Raw genomic sequence first — 17,072 nt, 5'->3', positions numbered from 1 at the left:
ACTTTACATTGTTCAGATTTAAAGATCCTTGACCTGAAACATTATCTCTGTCTGAAAAAGCAACCTGATTTGCTGAGTATTTCCAGCACAGTGTTTTGAATCCATTCGTTAAGTTTGTATGGTGATGATAGTAAATTTAAATCCCTAATTAGCACTTGATAATACCATTGTTTCTATTTTATTATTCAGTTTAATCTACATGAAATAAAAGAAGGAAGCTCATCTTATTGCTTTGTGTTTATCAGTTTAAATTAAATTATTGGAATCAGAATTTGGACACATCAGAAAACTTCACCAGTAGCAATTGATCATTTGATAGATAGATACTTTATTCATCCCCATGGGGAAATTCAACTTTTTTCCAATGTCCCATACACTTCTTGTAGCAAAACTAATTACATACAATACTTAACTCAGTAAAAAATATGATATGCATCTAAATCACTATCTCAAAAAGCATTAATAATAGCTTTTAAAAAGTTCTTAAGTCCTGGCGGTAGAATTGTAAAGCCTAATGGCATTGGGGAGTATTGACCTCTTCATCCTGTCTGAGGAGCATTGCATCGATAGTAACCTGTCGCTGAAACTGCTTCTCTGTCTCTGGATGGTGCTATGTAGAGGATGTTCAGAGTTATCCATAATTGACCATAGCCTACTCAGCGCCCTTCGCTCAGCTACCGATGTTAAACTCTCCAGTACTTTGCCCACGACAGAACCCGCCTTCCTTACCAGCTTATTAAGACGTGAGGGGTCCCTCTTCTTAATGCTTCCTCCCCAACACGCCACCACAAAGAAGAGGGCGCTCTCCACAACTGACCTATAGAACATCTTCAGCATCTCACTACAGACATTGAATGACGCCAACCTTCTAAGGAAGTACAGTCGACTCTGTGCCTTCCTGCACAAGGCATCTGTGTTGGCAGTCCAGTCTAGCTTCTCGTCTAACTGTACTCCCAGATACTTGTAGGTCTTAACCTGCTCCACACATTCTCCATTAATGATCACTGGCTCCATATGAGGCCTAGATCTCCATAGTATACCCATTTTTTAAAATAAAAACTTGTGAAAAATCTAAAATAAGTAAAGCTTTGGTAGTTTATTTTTCAGTGCTTTATTTGTACTGAATTGAGTCCACCATAAGCTTTGCCTTCATGGAGAGCCTTTTGATTTTTCCTTCAATAAAGGAGGGAGAAATTTGTCAAATAACGCTGAATGAATTTCTAATATCATCATTTATTCTCTAGGAATGTAATTGTTGCCTTGGCCCTGAGTCACAGTCAGAATTCCTTTTTAGCTAAAGTTATTTACTGTCCTGGACGATTACTGGGTTGCACATCTATTAAGTTAGACTGTTATCAGAATGTTACTGGACCTATATTCTATGCATACTGACTGTAGCACATTAACTGTTAAAAGTGTAACATTTTGTTTGTTATCCATGAGGTACTTCCATTGTTCCTCCATCATCATGCTTGAAGATTATGGTGAACCATCATGAAAAATTGCAGTCCTTCGTTGTAATGGTACTCAATAATATTGTTTAAGGAGTTGAGAGATTTGGACCCAGCAACAATGAAGGAACAGCAATAGGTTTCCATTTCTAAGTGGTGTGTAACTTGCAGACGGTGGTGTTCCCCTCCGTGTGTTACACTTGTTCTTAATGCAAAAAGGTGAAGGTGAGGGAGATGATACCTAATGATACATGGCAAGTTAATGCAGTATCCTTTGTTGATGGTACACATCATTGCTGTTATATGATTTTTCCTGGTATAAGGCTATGAAGTTTAACAAGGTATTTCAACCAAATTGAGTAAATCAAAAAATAGCGATGCATTTGCAGGAGGAAGTTAACTAAATAGATCTATATGAAGTATGCCTGGGCTAAGAATAATTTGATCAGTATAAAATAAAAATGGTTTTAATTGCATTTTGTATTTTTTAAAAACTGGTTAAAATCTCTTTTCCAAATTTGCAGTATAGCTCTTATTTGCAAATTGATGAGAAATCTTTATGTTAACTAGTTAACTGCACTTCCCTTAAATTCTCAAGCTGGTGCAATACTGCCTTGGGAGATGATTTTATGTTCATTTGGGGCTTTTATCTTTAATACATTCTAATAAGTGTCCTCTTCTTTTTATAGCAACGCTCTTGGCTCTGCGGTTTTTGCCTGAGTACAAGAAGAAGGCGGTTTGGACCCGCACATACGGCTGGTAGCTGCTAATTTCTTCACAGTCTCTTGTTTGAAGTTGATCAGATTAGCCTTTTTTTGCCAGCAAGTTAAGGCTCTGTGGGTGCAAATTAGAGGAAGTATCGATTTTTGATGATGCTGTTAAATGGCATAAAGCCAATCCAGGCCATAGCTGTTTGGTACTAAAACTGCACATTTGTCATATGTAAGTTGGATATGTATGGAAGAGATATTTAAACAGTTTATATAACTTAAATGATGTAAATGTAATCCACCTGAAGCCTCACAAGTGTGTAGGAAATACACTTGAAAATGGACAAATTTACCTTGTGATTTGAAGATTTGTTGCTTGACCTCATAAAATCCTGATTGTCATTTACGATATTAGCTCCTGGAAGAGCTGTTCTGTTATGTCATGACAAGATGTGTGTACTACAAAAAAAAACTGCTTCTGCAAATAAAATTGATGAAATAAAAATAGCAGTTCATTTCCAGAAAATGTACGCTTGAAGGTCTTGTATCATTAGCTTTGTTTCAGTGTAACTGAAAACCATCTCAACCCCAAAAATTTTGTGCAATATAGTGTTTCAGGTTGGACCTTTCAAGTTTTGTGTTCAGTGCTTTACAGATAAGATGGGTTTTTTTTAAAAACCCGCATTTGTATATTAGTTTGAACACAAGACCACATCAGATGGTATTTTGCAGAAGTGTTATTATCGATGTTCAACTCTGAACCTCTCTTGGGGCAACTTGTATTAAGATTTTAATGAGCAAAAAGATGTAGAGAAGTAAAAGGTGAGAGAGGGTGTTCCAGAAATTAGAGCCTTGGCAGCTGAAGTTATGACTGTTGATGATAAAGTAATTAAAATGAAGAGTGTACTAAAGATCAGATATAGAGTAGAGCAGATTTCGCGACTGGAGAGGTATAAACTAAGAAATGGGCAACAGGATTTTGGATAATCTTAAGTTTGTGGAAGATAGGAGGCTGGCCAAGAACCCATTGAGGCAAAGGCATAAATTAGGGTTTCCAGTAGCAGATCGGCAGAGGGCAAGGCAGAGTTGAATTGTGAAGCAGGCTCAGATAGAACAGATGGGAGCAAAAATTCATCTTGTGGTTCAACGTGGTTCTAAGTTTCTGAAGAGTCAACTTCCGCATTCAACTGTGGCCAGGAGAGGGAGGAAGTTGGTGGTTAGTGGCCAGAGTTTGTGGCAGGGACCCCTGTGTGCACTTGGAGGTAACTTGCTCATCTGGTACTGTCTTCATAATCAATTGCCTCTTTATCCAATACCGATTACTTTCTGACTCCCAACAGCACCCACCTGGCAAAATCACTTGAATTACATTCCTTTCTTAGCTTGGATGAAATCCAAAACCATATGTCTTTCCCTCAGGCTGGTAATGCATTTTGAAATGCAGCCTGTGTTCACAGTCCAGTAAGGAGAAATTGAATTTCATTCATATTTTCAAACTCTTTTCAAACTTTAGCTTTTGTTATTTTGGCATTGGAAACAAGTTAAAAGTTTGACTTATTATTATCGTATTATCGTCAAGTTAACAGTTAACCTAAACAAGTTAACTGTTTAGGTTTCATGCATTACTCAGAGATGAGAACTTCCGGTAAGATGGTGGTGTGTTCAGTCACAGCGGCTTCTATGGGGTCAACAAAAGGTGCTGCTGTCCTATTTAAATGTATTTTTAATAATCGCAAGATCCTGTTACACATTAAGCACTTAAAGTACTGCAGATCTATACCATCAGTGAGTTGCTTGTTGGTGGAGAACATGAAGGACCTGCACATTGTGCTGCTGCCTGAGTCGAGGGAGGCTTACAGTCTTAATAGCGAGTGACCATCTTGGAATCGCAAGACTCTTTTGAACGTTGTTAATGTGGAATGCTGCAAGTTTGATTAATTGATTTATTGACAGATGGCGGGGAGCTGAGTTGCCTCAGTCATAGTGAGGAGTAGGCTTCAAGCCACTGTGTCAGAAGGGGAGGGGTGTCAGAGCCAGTGTGTTCCACCAGAGGCGGTGTGGTGCAGCGTCCAGGCTGGAGTCAGTGTTGCCCTCCCAGTGTTCGCTCGGCAGAAGTCATGCCCTATTGTGGTCGACTGCAGATTTGGTGGCACCCAATGGATTCAGGGCTTCAAGCCACGATGTCTGAGACCATAAGACATTGGAACAGAATTAGGCCATTCAGCCCATTGAGAATGCTACTTTTCACATTGTTTGTCAATTATTTAGATAATGGAATTGATGACTTTGTGGAAAAGTTTACAGATGACACCACAGCCTATGCCTTCTTGCCTGTCCTTTTGATACAAAGTATATCCTTTGATATTAAGCTCCCAATTATGATCTTTTAGCCACGACTCAGTGATGCTCATGTCATACCGTCCAATCTCTAATTGCACAAGTTCGTCCACTTTATTCCAAATACTGTGTGCATTTAAGTACAGCACGTGTAGTCCTGCATTATTTGCCCTTTTGAATTTTGCCATTGGGGCACAATTTAACTCTTTGCACTGTCTGCATTTGTACCCAATCATTGACTTGTCCTTCCTACATTCATGTTACACCATCATCTACTTGTAAAGCAGCCCGCTCATCCTCAGCTCTTTCATACTGGGGTTCCCATCCCTCTGCCATATTAATTTAAACTACACCCAACAGCTCTATCAAACTTGCCCACAAGTACATTGGTCCCCCTCGGATTCAAGTGCAACCCATCCCTTTTGTACAGGTCACCCCTGCCCCAGAAGAGATCCCAGTGACCCAGAAATATGAATCCCTGCCCCCCGCTCCAATTCTTCAGATTTATCTGCCAGCTCATTCTCTTCCTACATTCACTGCCGTGTGGCACAGGCAGCAGTCCTGAGATTACCACCCTTGAGGTCCTGCTTCTCAACTTCCTTCCTAACTCCCTGTAGTCTGTTTTCAGGACCTTCTCCCTTTTTCTGCCCATGTTGTTAGTACCAATATGTACCTGGCATCAGGGTGTTGCCTGTTTACAGCGGGCAGGAGAAGGCACTGGAGCCAGTGTACTCCAATGGGGGCAGCAGCCAGGCTGGAGTCAGTGCTGCTATTCACCCCCCCCCCCCCCCCCCAAGAGTTCACTCGGCAGAGGACAAGCTCTATTGTGGTTGACTGCTGATCCCTGCACCATTCAATGGACTGAAAGGTCTGATTATTTATATATTTATAATTTACTGATATTCTATACGTGCTTGTTGCCTTGTATATGCGAGGACTAGGCTTCAAGCAGTGGTGTTGTGATTTTACAGCTGCCAGGAGAGAGGCGTCAAAACTGGTGCGTTCCACTGGGGGGGGAGTGGTGTCCAGGCTAGAGTCGGTGCCGCCCCCAGTGTTCGCTCAGCAGAAGACAAGCTCTGTTGTGGTCGACTGTAGATTGATGGCTAGAGTTTGGAATCTTATTACATAGCTGTGATACCAATATGTGCTTGCTGTGTGTGACTGTTGGTACTGTGTTTTGCAACTTGGCCCTGGAGTAATGCTGTTTCATTTGGCTGTATTCATGAGTATTTATGTATGGTTGATTGACAATTAAACTTGAACTGAAGAGATAACAATATTTCTATAAAAGAACTACAAAGCATGATGTTAATTGATGACGAGACTCATTCAAGACTCTAATCACTTCTGGATCCACTCTGCATTCTGGAAAATACTCTGAATTACACACATATTAGGTAAAGTATCCATTAGGTCAAAAGTTTAATAATACAAATATTTTATTTACTGGTTTCTATTTTGCACGGGTTAAAAATAAAATACAAGGCAGAACTACAGAGTTGAAAAGAAAATACAGCAAATACATGCTTTCAGTGAGAATTACTGTGAGTTAGTGGTAATCTGTGGTTGGCATTCCAATGAGAAAGCAAATTAACCATAAATCTTCTGGTTTTTTTCTGAGACATTTTCCCATTTATTTTAGTTTGGCTCAACATAAAATTTGCCGCTGATTTTATACTTTATTTTATGAATTTGCATGATGGATAACAGGATGTGGTAGCACACAGTGCAAGTTTCATGTGGTGTTAACTTTGTATATCAAGTGCTCAGAAGGAAGTTAGTTGGAACCTCAAAGCATTTTTGTTGAAAAATGTTTTGCCAGTTTAAATGTGGGGGAAGTGGAGATAAGTGGTGCGTGTGGAACATTTTTCTGTGGAACTGTATTTTCAGCAACATATCAAGAGTTTTGTATGTATAAGTATCCAGGCAGGAATAGAGACCTCTTTCCTGATGAACCGTGCATTTTGAAATGCAGCCTGTGTACGCAGTGCAAACAAGATCATTCCAACTATTGTTCAGTGTGCAACCTCATGCCTCACACTAGCTGTTGTATGTATAAAGTCTGTTGGTTCTCTATTCTCAGCTGTTGTATCACTTTTGGTGTGGAATTATAGTCACTTCCCATACCTGTTCAATGAATCAATTAAACAATGTATGTTTTTTGAACTGAATATTCTCACATACCACTTCATTTTGTTCTGCTTGCTTTAACACCCTCCCCCAAAACTGGCAAATTTGCAACTTTCATTTTGTGGACTTTAAACCAGTATAAGTGGGATGTAGAGGCCTAACTATTGTCTGTCCGACTGCTTAACTATTTCCATTCTAATGAAAGCCAGTCAAACTGACCAGAACAACAAATATATCTGGAGAGTATTGCATGAATGTTCAACAAAATGATGTTAAATATTGGTGCTGTTGAGTTAACCAGATATTACCGATAGAATCTCACTGTTCATCTTGACATGACATAACTGAACTTAATTTATAGCTAGTATGACTTCAATATATATTCAGATCCTGTTGAATAATAAACCAATTTCTTCAAAAATAAAGACAAGCATCCAAAAAGCACCTCACTGCGGTCCAGGATGGCAAAATGCTTCACACGATGTGTGTGCAAACAAAACAATTCAATTCAGTTAACAACTTTGTCCAGTTATGAGAAATACTTAATTGCTTCTAACTCCCTCCTGCATGTAGACTTTACTGATGCCCTTATATAACAGCACCTTGCTATATAATAGTCACATTAAACAATTATATATTTAGTGTCTCAAGAGCACTATAGAAACATTGTAATAGCTTTATTGTAATTTTTATTGTAATAGCTAATGGTTATATTTCAGATTCTTTAAAATTAGGTTATTTTAAAAGTGTGGTTTGCTATTTGGTCCATTGTCCTGCTTCCAGGTTTCAGATTTCACCTGAGGTCTGGAAAGCTGAAGGAATGCTTCTCCCAAATTTCCTGCTTTGTCTCTTGCAATTTCTATGTTGTTTCTTTTCCCAGGTAGCCTGATTAAGATACTAGCATCCCGCAATTGAAAAAGCCCACAGTTTGTACCTGAAGGATGTAGATCACAGGACAGGCACTGAGGTGATCTGTGGTTGGGGTGTCCAGTGAAATTTGGGGAAAAGGTGCGATGGTCAGAAACTTCTTCATCGTAGTGGAAGGAGTGCCTATCTGATTGACAAGCAGGAGAAGTAGATAGTGATGGGGGGGGGGCAGGGTAAATATGGATTGCTTATTGAACTTGGGAAAGCATTCCTGCTCTTCCTAGCCCATAAACTGTTCTGCAAAGGAATTACGTCACACATCTCTTCAACTTTTTGGTTTTCGTGGGACCTGGGAAATGTGGCATTCTGTGGTTTAAAATCCCAGAATGTGTTATAAATATTAAAGTGATTACCTTGCTCTTTGTGAGCAGATTGGTCATCCAAACAATACCCCGTTTTGTAGTGAAACTGGAAATGTGTTGGTTCGAGGTGACTTGGCTTCTTGATTCATGCTATTTTAATTTTTACCTTTGACCTGACAGCAACCCATTCATCTTTGGGAGTTAAGATCAAACCCTTTGTACGTGACTCTGCCATATACTGAGCTCTGCTTTACTCTTAGTTTAATTGCATTCAAATGTTATATGAGCATACAGAAGCATTAACTCAATTTTTCAGCAGTATTGTAGATTCCTGTGATGGAGGTGAATGGTGATCTGAATCGGTTTCATTTAATTTTATTGCTCTTTAATTTTGTATTTTCCTGTGAATTGCCTTCGTTCTTCATAAAATTGTTTGCAGCTGCTGTACATACCTAAACACAGATAAGCCAAGAAATGTTAACAAATACACTAAAAAGGATAAATACTTTTATGCCACCACCACAGTGGTAGCCAAATAATTGTGCATGTGTAGTAAGGCTGGAAACACCCAACAAGCTGAAATGTAGTTTAAGTATTGGTTCAGCCTCTTCGCATTGTTTTCACCTGGTAACTTGTCGCCAGAATTTGCACATCCTATAGATGTGAATTGGATTGACTGGTCTCATTCTATGTGGTGGTTTCTGAGTAGTATGGAACATGTGACAATGAAAAATATTATTTATATTTCTAGCTCTCCAGTATTATGAATTTCAATCAATTTATAGAGCCAAACACCTGGACCTCAGTCTCTGCCATTTAGGCCATTGGCTTAAGACAGATACAGGAGTGGGGAGTGTGGGTGATTGTCAATTAAACTTTCCATCAGTTTCTTTCCCTCATGCCTAATTTAAATTATTAAAATAATCTGGTAATTGTTGCAGTGAAAGAAGTTCCTGTTTTCTGGCATGCAAAGAAGATATGAATGTTTCCTGTTCTGCGATTTCTGGTCACAATTTCTCCTTTGGGATAATAATGAATGAAGGAAGCTCTTTAGCCTATCTTTATATTTCCAAAACACAGCCATCAGATTGAGAAAAGCAGTTAATCCAGAGTGAGATTACTCCATGACACAGGATTTTGAGTACCAGAATTCACTGCCTGTGCATTTTATTTGATACTATGCTATTTTCATACGGATGTTAGACAGGAGGATAAATTCTCACTTACCAGCAACAAGGATTAGACAGTAGAGCTGCAACACATAAGGAAAATGCACTGGAATGCCAATGGGTCCAGGTAATTCAAAGGAGTAAGTTCCATAAAGTTCAAAATAGGGCAGTGACTGATAAATGGCAATTACTACGGACAAAGAAAGAGTCTGTTAGTAACCCGAACACCGGATCTGACTTGGGTAGTAAAGACCTACACATCTTCAATTCCTAGAGGTCTGTAGCACAGTAGGAGACCATTGGGCCCATTTGCTGCAGAAATAAATATGCTAACTACATCTTCGTTCTCAGCTGGTTGTATTTTACAAGGTTTCACTCATATCCACATCATTTTAAATGTAACAAAGATTAAAGAACTGCTCAAATGTAAATTAGAATCCAATTCATTCCCAAGAACTTATTTTTGATACTTGCCCTATACTCATGTTGTGTAGTCAAGTCCTATTTGGATCAGTTTGATGGGTACTAATGAGTTTTTGCTTCCAATATCCTTTTGTACTTAGAATTCCAGACTATCACTGACATTTCCATTGGATTTCTTCTTGCTCTTCTGTGATCATTCTCCCAATTCCTGTAAAATTATGCCTCTGACTCAGGATCTCCCTATTAAGAAAGCACCTATTTTCCAATCTGTTACAAAGAACATTTTAAATTGTTGTACACCTCAATTAAATCTTATCTTGCAGTCAAGAATGCACCTTTTCACTTTACCTTTCACCTAATATACTCCTCCACTAGCAACAGCCTCTCATGTCTCTGCTGTACGTACTCCAGAGCAGTACTTTCCTTCCCTTATTGTAAAGACCAAACCGATGCGTACTATCACTACTGTGCCGTATGAGTTTTCCTTTACAGTTCTTGCATCACCTTTGAGCTTTATTCTGTGCCACAGCAAATTTATTAACTTTTCCTGATATCTTCTATTACTATGCTTTGAAAGAGCCCTCTGTTCCTGGACATGTAACCTTTGTTTAGTTGCTTGACCTGTTTGAAGACCATCCCATACATTCAAGTGCTGTACCTCACACTTCCCTATATTGAATTCCATTTGTCACTTTTCTCATCACATGACCAAGTGCACTGATATTTTCCTATGTACTCTAGGTCAATTTTTGTATCATTGTCTAGCCAGTTCTCTTTATTAGGCTCAAGCTATTTCATTGACATAAATAATTAAAGGGAAGTAGCTTAAGACAAGTGAAACCACTGGAGCCCGTAATTCATTATTATCCTTCGCTTCCTGATTTTGGATCCATTGGATCACATGGCCATTTGCTTAATTGATCAATCTCCCATGTGCCACTTGCCAAACATCCTATTAAAATCCATACTGACCACATTAATTGCATGACCCATTATCTTGTTACCTTCTCAAAAAAATTTAAACAAATTCATCACACAGAACCTTCACTGTCTTGATCAATCTTTGCCCTTCCAAATGATTTTTGTGTTTCCAATAACTTAGTGACAGCAAGTTTAGTCAGGCTGTTCTGTAATAATAGTCTATATTTTGCCTTTTTAAATAAAGATGCATCTTTTACAGATTCAGTGAAACTATTATTTGTGGTCCACAGGCTATCAAGATCTCCCAGCTTATTCTGATAAAATGGAATAAAGAAAATAGTGGGCTCATGCAAAATTTATGGTTCTGGAGGCAAAGTATACTATGGTGCAAAGTGGTTGGATATAGGTTCACTTCTGCACTGCTTTTGCTTACCTCTTCCCCACCCCCATCCAAATAGTTATATGTCTCTGAGATATGTACAAAGAACTTGCTCACCATTTCCCTGCAGGGGAGACACTAAAATAATTTGAGGGATAGCCACCCTCGGTTGGCTGCAGTAATCTGATTTAGAGTTCTGGGCAGAGCAAAGTTAAAGGATTTGTACAAATTCCATTTTGCATTTTATGGCTACTGAGCAACACAGCGTATTTAAAAGGGCCTTTCACCGCTGGTTGAGATCCTGGCCAGAAATAAAGGATGAAAGTCTTGTCACTCGGAGTCACAAATGAATTGTGACAGACTCCACCCAGTTTCCAGTCAGTATAAATCCACACTACAGAACTGACTGTTGAATATGACAAGTCTCAGTTGACAGGCCCAGACTGTGGAGAATTGAAATGTCATGCTTGCATAGTAGAGGGTACTCTTCTGAAGCATAAGTTGAAAAGCAATCACGTTGATAGGTCAGGGCAATGCAACTGAGGCCAACCACACAAAAAAAAATCTAAGATATCAGCAGTAGAAGTAAATAAAATAATAATTAGTTTGGTTTTATTTACTCCCTTTTCTTTTGCAGTTTTCCCTTTGCTGCTTGTAATTGTGGTCCAGGTGCCACATTTCAACTTCACCTTCAAATTCTGCCACTTTCTCATTTGATGCATGGGGAGAAAAGTAATATTTTTGTGAAATTTTAAAACTTTTTAGGTTTTTTCCCCTAACATTGAATTTACATTTGCCATTTTGTTGCAAATAGGTCTAAAGCATAACTAATCTCTTCCATATCTTTCAAACTTTTTTTGATTTCCATAAGACCATATGACATAGGAGCAGAATTAGGCCATTTGGCCCACCTAGTCTGCTCCAGCATTCAATTATAGCTGACTTATTCCCTCCCCCCACCTCTGTTCTCCTGTCTTCTCCCCATCACCTTTGACATCCTTACCAGTGGCACAAGATGTTACTAATGAGGCACACATTCCTAATCCACCATTAAATTTACAATCAATAAATAGAGTTTGATTATGGAAAAATCAGTCTCAATAGTTTGCCATTTCCAACGACACTGCCTAATGTCCTAGAGCATATATGTCAAACGCAAGGCCCGCGGGCCAAATCTGGCCCGCGGTGGAATTATCTTTGGCCCGCGAGATAATATCTAATTACTATTAAAGCTGGCCCCAGTAATCGAAGCGCCTATGGCGTATGATATGGCTAATGCTGAGTTTATTCAGGTACCAGGTTTTCAGGGTTTTTAGTGTTTATTCGGCAGTCTTCTTCATAAGAAACGGAATTTGTAAAGTGAAACACTTTGTAGTTATAGCAGAGACTGAGACACATGAGAGCAGGCTGAAAAAACGGAGGCAACGAAAGCTGCGTTCGCATGCGTCCGACTGATCTGGCCCGCATGAAGCTGCATTTTGCTCAATCCGGCCCGTGACCTAAAATGAGTTTGACACCCCTGTCCTAGAGGAACCATTTACTGCCCAATAATTTACTTCAATTCAATTCTATACAAACAATTTCATCCCTACATTATCTTATAGACTTGAAGTCACACTTTTGTTTACAGTTCCATCTGTTTATTGAAGTAACTAAGTTTTTTAAAGAGAAATATCCTATTTTATTTGAAAATTTAAGGATCTTCCCTCAGGAGAGTTATAACTGGTTCTTCAGCAAGACCAAAGATTTTGGAGTAGATATGCCCATGGTAAAGTAGGGAGAGAATAGCATAAAATATTGATGACTGATAGATGAAAACAATTTCAATTTCAATATAGGCCCAAATTAAATTCCACAGCAATTATATGTAACCAAAGATAATAGACAAATATTTATAAATATACCTTCAGCCAGGACTATTGAAGGGTAAAGTGGCGCCCAAAGGGAATGATGAATCCATGACAAAATATAAAAATCACTTCCAATACTTGTTAACATGTTATGTGTAAACCTGTTAATTACAAGAAAATTATACAAGTTATTTCAAAATGTATTTTAAATGCAAAATTTAACAGTGGACCAATCACAGGTTATAATGTAATTTCAAAGCACCTCTATCTTCACAGGGAAACAATACAAGATTCATAAGAATGTTATTAGAAAGTTGTATTAATTTGATCTGAATTTTCTTCACATTTTATGACATTAATCTAATTAAGTATTTGGAACGTAGAAGCAGAATAAGCCCATTGAGTCTGCTCCTCCTTGCCATTATGGCTGATTTGTTATCCCTCTCAACCTCATTCTCCTGCCTTCTCCCTGTTTAGTTGATATGTTTTTGTTTTCATCGCCTAAAATAACTTCAAAAAATAAATTCATGCATACAGTAAAGATAATGGCACTTGCAGTTAATTAAGCAGAAAAGATACATTTTCAGTGGCAGGTAGTTACAATATGAAACTCAAAACACAAGAATTTGTCTAAGTTGCACCATTTTACTATTAGTTTTTAATCAACTTTTGTATAATTTGCATTATCATTGAAATCTGTTGAATAACATGTTGCATTATAAAAACTAATTTGCAACTACCATTAAAATTATGTATGCTAATTACTGTTAATAGTCCTTATTTGCATTGACAGTTAACTGTTTACAAATATGTTTGTCCATTCTGTGTCTTTTGTCTACTCTGTCTTAAATTAGGTCTCCACTCAACTTCCCATTTTCTGTCTGTACTGACTTTGATATTTAATTCATACACTTTAATGTGTAGATCCTTACCAGCCCCTGTTCTGTTAAAAGCTGTACTCTTCAGTTTGATTGATGAAAGAAATACCCAGTTGCACATCTTGTTCATGCAGTTCTAGATGTCAAATTTACTTTGACACGATTGCCTCAAATGTTCATCAGCTTGCAAGATTAAAAGAAATCTTACTGTGCTAGAGCAGATTTAATTATGGTAAATTGCAAATGATGCAAATGTAAATTGTGGCCCTTGTTTTTTTACAAACATTAAAAGTTCCCTTTTTTTGTTCTGCCCATTTTCCTCTTTGTTATTTGTTCATATCTTCAACAGAACCAAAAGTCTACACTAATGAGCAGTTTCCAGTTCCTGGGTGTCAAGATCTCTGAGGACCAAACCTGGTCCCAACATATCAATGAAGTTATAAAGAAGGCAAGGCAACGACTATACTTCATTAGAAAAAAAATTGGCATGTCAACAAATACACTCAAAAACTTCTGTAGTTGCACCGTGGAGAGCATTTTGACAGGCTGCATCACTGTCTGGTTATGGGGTGGGGGGGGGGGGGGGCTACTGCACAGGATGGAAAGAAGCTGCAGAGGGTTGTAAATTTAGTCAGATCCATCTTAGGTACTAGCCTACGAAGTACCCAGGACATATTCAAGTTGAGGAGTTTAATAGAGTAGTCAAAGAGAAGATGTTTTCACTAAGTGGAAGTTAATAGTTATTGTCTCTGTGGTCCATTAGGTAATTCAGGACAAACATTTTAACCTAGAGTGGTTACAACGTGAAACTTACTGCTGCACAGAGGAGGTGAAGACGACAACACTTGTATGAGAACAGGCATAGTAATAGGAAGCTAGATCAGTACAAGAGAGGGGAGGGAATGGAAAGAGGTGTTGATACAGTAAAATGAAGAGATATTGGAACAGATTCCAATGGAGTAAAGTGACAATTTTAATTGAGCTTGATTCTGTGTTCAAATCTCAAAATGATCCTTTTTGGAATATGACTCCTTTAATAGGCTGGCAGCTAATATTTTGCCCAAATGAGTAACTTACAAATTATTGACTAGTCATGGTAACTTAATTAAAGCAGAGGCTTAAGTGGGCAGAAGACGTCACACAAAATATCAGCCCCCTGATTTAAACAGGCAGTAACAAGCAAACACTAACATAAATGCTGAAATTTCTCCTCTTAAATTTTACAAGGACATGATGATTGAATTGAGCAGCCTACCTCACAAAGTAACAAAAATATTTTTTTTCAATGTGTTGTACAGTTAAGTGTGATTTGAAAATCTTGCACTTTTCCAAAATCATTGTTATAATAGACTCAGAAGAGAGGCACTTGTATTTAGACAAAGCTTCATACTAACAGTACTAAAACATTATTTTGGTGCAAAGATAATAGTCTCTTAAGCAAGCAAAATGAACATTCTAAAAATGTAATCAAGTAGTAATTATGAAGTTAACTCCTTTAAGCATTTCTGAATGAAGTGTTTTTCTCAACATTTCTCTATACTGCAAGAAGTTCTAATATATGGCTTGCTCATTGAACTTGCCAATATTCAATACTCTATTCCTCTATGTGCGATCTTCTCTGAAAGGTTCCACATTGCTTTAAGGTAACTAATATACAAGTAGAGATAACTTGAGATTTTTTTTTATAAATATGCATTCCAGATCACAAAAATTTAGCACTTTTTCAGAAGCAGATGGTAGGCGATGCAATAATTTTCCAAAAGAAACTTGCCTTCATACTTTTATGCAGATAAGCATGTTTTATTTACAGAATTAAGGGAAAGGGCAGAAGGAAGATTATTGAAAAGTTCAGTGAAAGAGCTATCAAACAGATTATGTACTAAGTGGACTTCCCTGTGTTGTGAATCATAAATAAACTTTAGAAAGAATGGGAATATAAGATAGCATTGGTTAAGGGCATCAGGGTAGCGTAGGGGTTAGTGCAATGCTGTTACAGCTCGGGACATCGGAGTTCAATCCTGCATTCTCCGTGAGGAGTTTTCTGTGGAAAATTCCTGTGGAATGTGTGGGTTTTCTTCGGGTGCTCTGGTATCCTCCCACAGACCAAAGATGTACCGGTTAGTAGGTTAATTGGTCATTGTAAATTGTCTGTGATTAGGCTAGAATTTAATTGGCATAGCTTGAAGGACCAGAGGGGCCTATTCGATGCTGTATCTCTAAATAGAACAAGAGATGACTTACAGTGGAATGGGTTAAATTCCCTCCACTGTGGATAGTGTCAAAATTTGCCAGGCAGTTAATCCGTGATGAAGGAATTTCATGAAACAGCACTGTTTATTTAATATTTTATTTATTGACATACAGCATGGTTTGGGCTCTTCTGGCCCTTTGAGCCTAGCCATCCAGCAACCCCAGCATCACGGGACTATTTACAATGACCAATTAACCTAGCAGCCTGTACAATGATGGACTGTGGGAGGGAACCGGAGCACCCGGAGGAAAGCCACGTGGTCACAGGGGTGAATATAGAAACACTTTTCAGACAGCAGCAGGTATTGAACATGGGTCACCAGTACTGTAAAGTGTGGTGCTAACCACTAAGCCACCATTGTCCTGGTTTTAATGATCGTCCTTTCTCCAGACAGGACGTGGTTAGTAAAAAAATTAGGTTAACACAATGTGACTCCTGTTCCCTTAAATTTTACAGTACTGAAGTAAGATCATGGATAATGTTCCCACAAAAGTCACAAGGGACCTAATTAACACATAAAAGGCAGAATTTGATGATGATAACAGCACGTGGCTTCAAGCAAGAGAGGCTCAAACAGTGGGGTTCCTAGCAAGTGATCTGCGAAAGGATTCAGTGGCTGCTTTAGTACTATTAGGACTGGACTCCCAACAGACCAGGGTTGCTGTTACTCAGCTTTTCAAGGATGCCTTCAGCTTTCATTAGGGAACTGCTGGCCTTAGCCTTCCTTACTACCAATGTCCAGCCGGCCCACTCCTTTAATGGGCTTAATCCAGTCATCAGTCTCCACATCTTTCACTTCATGCTGACAATTACATTCCCTCGACACACATTCAGATTCTTCACTTCTCATTCCACTACAAACAAGAGAAAATCTGCAGAAGCTGGAAATCCAAGCAATGACTTTGGACTCTTGGAGGGAACCAGAGCACCCGGAGGAAACCCACATGGTCACGGGGTGAATATACCAAAACAACTGCAAAGAGTACAGTTGACATTTTGAGCTGAGAGCCTTCATCAGGACTCATGAAGGGTCTCGGCCCGAAATGTCGACTGTACTCTTTTTTTTTCCATGCTGCCTGGCCTGCTGAATTCCTCCAGCATTTTGTGTGTGTTGCTCCTTCCATTACAATCCTCCTCTCTCGTTTACCAAGATCATTGTTTCCACTCCTTTGCCCCTTCATTTGAACTCGAATTCCCTGTTCATTGTATTTCATTAGTAGTCCACACTGCTGTCCCTTCTTTCCTGTCTTTCACCATCATGAACCTTTACTCCTTTGATTTAACTGATATTAATTCACTATCTCCCTTTTCTTCATTATCCATTACCACAATGGAGATAAGATG

The 17,072-nt window shown here is 38.6% G+C and overlaps 2 protein-coding genes across 8 annotated transcripts in view; one reads left to right on the top strand and one right to left on the bottom strand.

Moving 5' to 3' along the window:
- focad (focadhesin) overlaps positions 1 to 2,687 on the top strand; it is a 227,909-nt gene extending 225,222 nt beyond the window's left edge. For all 7 annotated transcript variants that reach the window (XM_073072700.1, XM_073072683.1, XM_073072676.1 and 4 more), the window contains one exon: positions 2,141 to 2,687. In XM_073072700.1, coding sequence (XP_072928801.1) covers positions 2,141 to 2,214 — 74 coding nt within the window. In that variant the 3' untranslated portion in view covers positions 2,215 to 2,687. The remainder of the gene's footprint in view (positions 1 to 2,140) is intronic.
- A 3,232-nt stretch (positions 2,688 to 5,919) lies between these two features.
- Positions 5,920 to 17,072, bottom strand: part of hacd4 (3-hydroxyacyl-CoA dehydratase 4) — a 30,038-nt gene continuing 18,885 nt past the window's right edge. The window contains exons 5-7 of the mRNA XM_073072754.1: positions 12,654 to 12,760; positions 9,085 to 9,216; positions 5,920 to 8,309 (exon numbers count right to left, since the gene is read on the bottom strand). Of these exons, the coding sequence (XP_072928855.1) occupies positions 8,233 to 8,309; positions 9,085 to 9,216; positions 12,654 to 12,760 (316 nt within the window). The 3' untranslated portion in view covers positions 5,920 to 8,232. The remainder of the gene's footprint in view (positions 8,310 to 9,084; positions 9,217 to 12,653; positions 12,761 to 17,072) is intronic.

This window comes from Hemitrygon akajei, chromosome 2 (assembly GCF_048418815.1).
Source record: "Hemitrygon akajei chromosome 2, sHemAka1.3, whole genome shotgun sequence".
Lineage (NCBI taxonomy): Eukaryota > Metazoa > Chordata > Chondrichthyes > Myliobatiformes > Dasyatidae > Hemitrygon > Hemitrygon akajei.
The sequence above is the reverse complement of the archived record's forward strand: the minus strand, read 5'-3'. Positions and strand labels throughout refer to the sequence as shown.